General features: G+C 30.5%; 1 protein-coding gene across 1 annotated transcript; it reads left to right on the top strand.

The window, feature by feature from the left end:
* Window positions 1–657: 657 nt before the first annotated feature.
* On the top strand, window positions 658–2992 carry LOC111895652 (phosphatidylinositol 3,4,5-trisphosphate 3-phosphatase and protein-tyrosine-phosphatase PTEN1). Its single transcript, XM_023891728.2, has 6 exons — window positions 658–883; window positions 1592–1768; window positions 1872–1988; window positions 2078–2407; window positions 2501–2602; window positions 2698–2992. Exons 1-6 carry the CDS (start codon window positions 671–673, stop codon window positions 2809–2811), a joined length of 1053 nt encoding a protein of 350 aa, XP_023747496.1. The 5' UTR covers window positions 658–670; the 3' UTR covers window positions 2812–2992.
* The last annotated feature ends 562 nt before the right edge of the window (window positions 2993–3554 follow it).

The following is a 3554-nucleotide window of genomic DNA, read 5'->3' as shown; positions in this document are numbered from 1 at the left end:
TTGGGGTGCAAAAGTGAAAATTATAAAAAAACTAAAGAAGAGAATATAGGAAATCGATTTGTACTCCAATTGTAATACGTCAGTTATATTTCCTTGTATTGTAAGTTTTGAATTGTGAATTTGTGATAAACGATGACAGATTAAATCATATTTGGAAATATCGGGAGATAAAGATATACATACAAAGAGATAAATACGAATCCCTAATCTTATATATATACCAACAACCTTAAATAGCCGTATCATACTCCTATCGCACAAGAACGAAGAGGAAACAAGAAACTTAAGGTTAAGTTTCAGTATCAATTACAGGTAATCTCAACTTTACATCTTCGAATGTTTACGTTCTTTTAAGAATTATGAATGTAGGATAAAAAGTTTTGACTATGTTTCGTAGATTGAGACTACACCAGTCACCAAACCCCAAAGAAAACATAGAAAACATAAAAGATTTATGAAAAATATAAAGAAGATTTTTACCATTAAGTTGAAGTTAACATTCAAAGGGGTCAATGTGTATATACAGAAGAAGAGCAAAATATCTATATATATTATAAATTATATAACGTAATAGAAGCTTCAGTTGTGTAGGGTTGATTGTGTATTATGTTGATTTTTAACTAATATATTTTGAATTTTGCATATAGTTTAGTATTTTTTACAACAAAAAATGGGTGTGAAAGTTTCAAGACTCCTAACAAGACAACAAAAGAAAAAGCGGGTGGTGGTGGTTGGTGGTGGTAGCTTTGAGCTTGATATGTCTTATATCACAAACCGCATTTTAGCAATGTCATTTCCAGCTGAGCTAATGAGAGCTATGTATCAAAATCCTATGATACAAGTCAAGGCATTTTTGCAAAAGAAACATCCAAGACATTACAAGGTAAAAAAAATTAGTTATTATATTCTATTTATATTGTCATATTTGGTTGGTCTATATCAATCATAAAATTTCCGATAAATTTTTTATCTTATATACTTTATATATTACTCCCTCCGTCCCAATATTATTGTTCACAGACAAAAAACACACAGATTAAGAAAAACATTAATTATCACTAACTTTATATAAAAAAATGAATAATAAGGGGGTATTTTGATAAAATGTTATTTATTTTTAGAAGTGGACTATTATTTTGTGACAAACCAAAAATGAAAGATAGACTATAATTTTGAGACGGAGGGACTATTTAATAATAGTTATAAATTTGATTATTTACAAAGCTTAAAATTAAGCAAAACATTACAACAAAGGAAATATGTGCTGGTTAATTTTGTATGAAGATTATATATAATATCATGAAATTCTAAAAAAAGTTGTCTAATTAAAAATTCTACAAATAAAAAATTGGATTATATTATAACTTTTCATTCATTCGGTTCCATAGAAAAAGAAAACATTATGTTGTGTTTTTCCTCGATTTAGATAGTGTCAATTTTAAGTAACGACTTTACAACGTTTTTAGCAATTTATAAAGCCATAATTACTAGCCAATTTGTGTAAATTGGTAAAACTTTTGATTATAGAAACTTGTATTAATCGGTAAGTAAGAAATCCAATTACTATTTCTCACATTTTTCTACCTTATAGGTGTATAACTTATGCACAGAGCAAGCTTATGATCCATCTCTTTTCAACAATCTTGTGGAAAGATTTCCTTTTGATGATAATCATGCCCCATCGATCCAAATGATCAAGGAATTCTGTGAAAGTGTCCATTCATGGCTTTCAAGTGACCCAAAAAATGTTGTCTTCATTCACTGCATGGTAAATTCTCAAAATTCTATACTTTATGGACTTCTTTATATTCATGTAAATTATTTATTGATATAAAAAACTAAAAACTAAAATACTTTTTAAAATTCAACAGGCGGGTAAAGGTCGGATCGGGTTGATGGCATCTTGTTACTTGGTTTACGTCGGCATGTTGGCAGACGAAGCTCTTCCTGTTTATGCAGATCATAAAGGGTCCACAAATTATCTTCGAGTAAGTTTTGTATTTACTTTTTCTTCCATTTATGATAATGAAAATCTTCAAGGAAAGCATAACCATATTAAATATGGAAATGGTGGCAGGTGATGACACCAAGTCAACGGCGTTACGTCAACTATTGGCGGAGATCTCTTACCTTTCCAGATGGCTGTTTACCAGAGGTCAGCCTTCCAAAACCATGTAGCAAAGAGCTCAGGAGGATTCGGCTTTTTGACACCAAATCTGTAGAGTCGATCTTTTTTGTTGTTTCGGAATTGCAAGAGGTTACTGGAGATATATATCGTTCACCGGTGGATGCTTGCCGGAATTTCTGCAGAAAAGTTAGGAAAAACTGTGGTTTTGGGAACTCGGAGATCGAGGAAGAAGACACACAAAAGTGCCTTGACCACTACTTTTGTGACAAAACAGTAAAGGTGTGTGATTATTGATTCAGTAAACCTCTGTCATTTATGGAAATTAAGGTTTTTTGTAAAATTATTAACGTTGTATATATAATGGTTTGGCAGGTTGCTGGAGATGTGTGTGTGACATTCTATGAGAAGAACATTGGGGGTCGTCTCTTCTATGTTTGCTTCAACACCGGGTTTATCGAAAATGACGTGATACAGGTACTTTAATGGATCTTGTTAGGTTTGAATGATGGAAATGAATCTATGATTGGTTTTTAATTTTAAGGTTTTTGTTTTTGTTTTTTTTTTTTCAGTTTTCGATAGCAGAATTGGATAAAGTTGGAACTAAGGGCAATTCTGTAGCAGGTTCGGAGTTTCGATTGGAGATGCTTTTTAGTTCGGCGAACGATAAAACTAATGACTCGTAGCGAAGTAGAGATAGTTTTTGTTTTTTATAATGTTTTCTTTGTCAATTTTTGTTTCTAACTTTTTTGGGGTTTTAAAGTTAATTTTGCTACATTTTAATGTTTGTGATTCACTTAGTTAATTCGATGCTATTTGACAAGAAAAATGTAAGCAACATGCCGTTTTTGACAATAAATATAAATATGTCCGTTTGATGTATATCTTGTGATAAAATATAGGTGTGGTGTTGTCTTTTAAAAGGAAAAGTCATTTACATCAATGTGATAAAATATAGGTGTGGTGTTGTCTTTTAAAAAGAAAAGACATTTGTTGTTTGGAGTTAAAATATCATATTACTTGTTTTTAAAATGTCGAATTTACAAAAATCTTATTTTTAATCATTTTTAAAAAATCAATATAATTATAAGTAAATCTAAATTCCATAATATCTTTCTCAATTGTTGGAATAGTTTGACTCTGATATCACAAGCCAATACCATGCATACCTGGAATTTCATAGAAATATATAGAGCCAAATCATATGCAATGGTTGTAGGAGCATTTTACTTTATGCAATAGGAGCTTCTAATGTGTGCTGCATTTTGTAATGTTCTTACCTCGGTTCCTCCCTGGTTAGATTTATCAATAAACTGAAGTAGTAATTTGAGCAATAATTTAATTAATATTATACATAAATTATGGCAACGTAAAGCTATTCCCTTATGCCCTTTTTCTTGAAATTTTTATACTACATGAATATTCAACA

Source organism: Lactuca sativa, chromosome 7 (genome assembly GCF_002870075.4).
Source record: "Lactuca sativa cultivar Salinas chromosome 7, Lsat_Salinas_v11, whole genome shotgun sequence".
Taxonomy (NCBI): Eukaryota; Viridiplantae; Streptophyta; class Magnoliopsida; order Asterales; family Asteraceae; genus Lactuca; species Lactuca sativa.
This window is presented reverse-complemented; position numbering and strand designations above follow the sequence as displayed.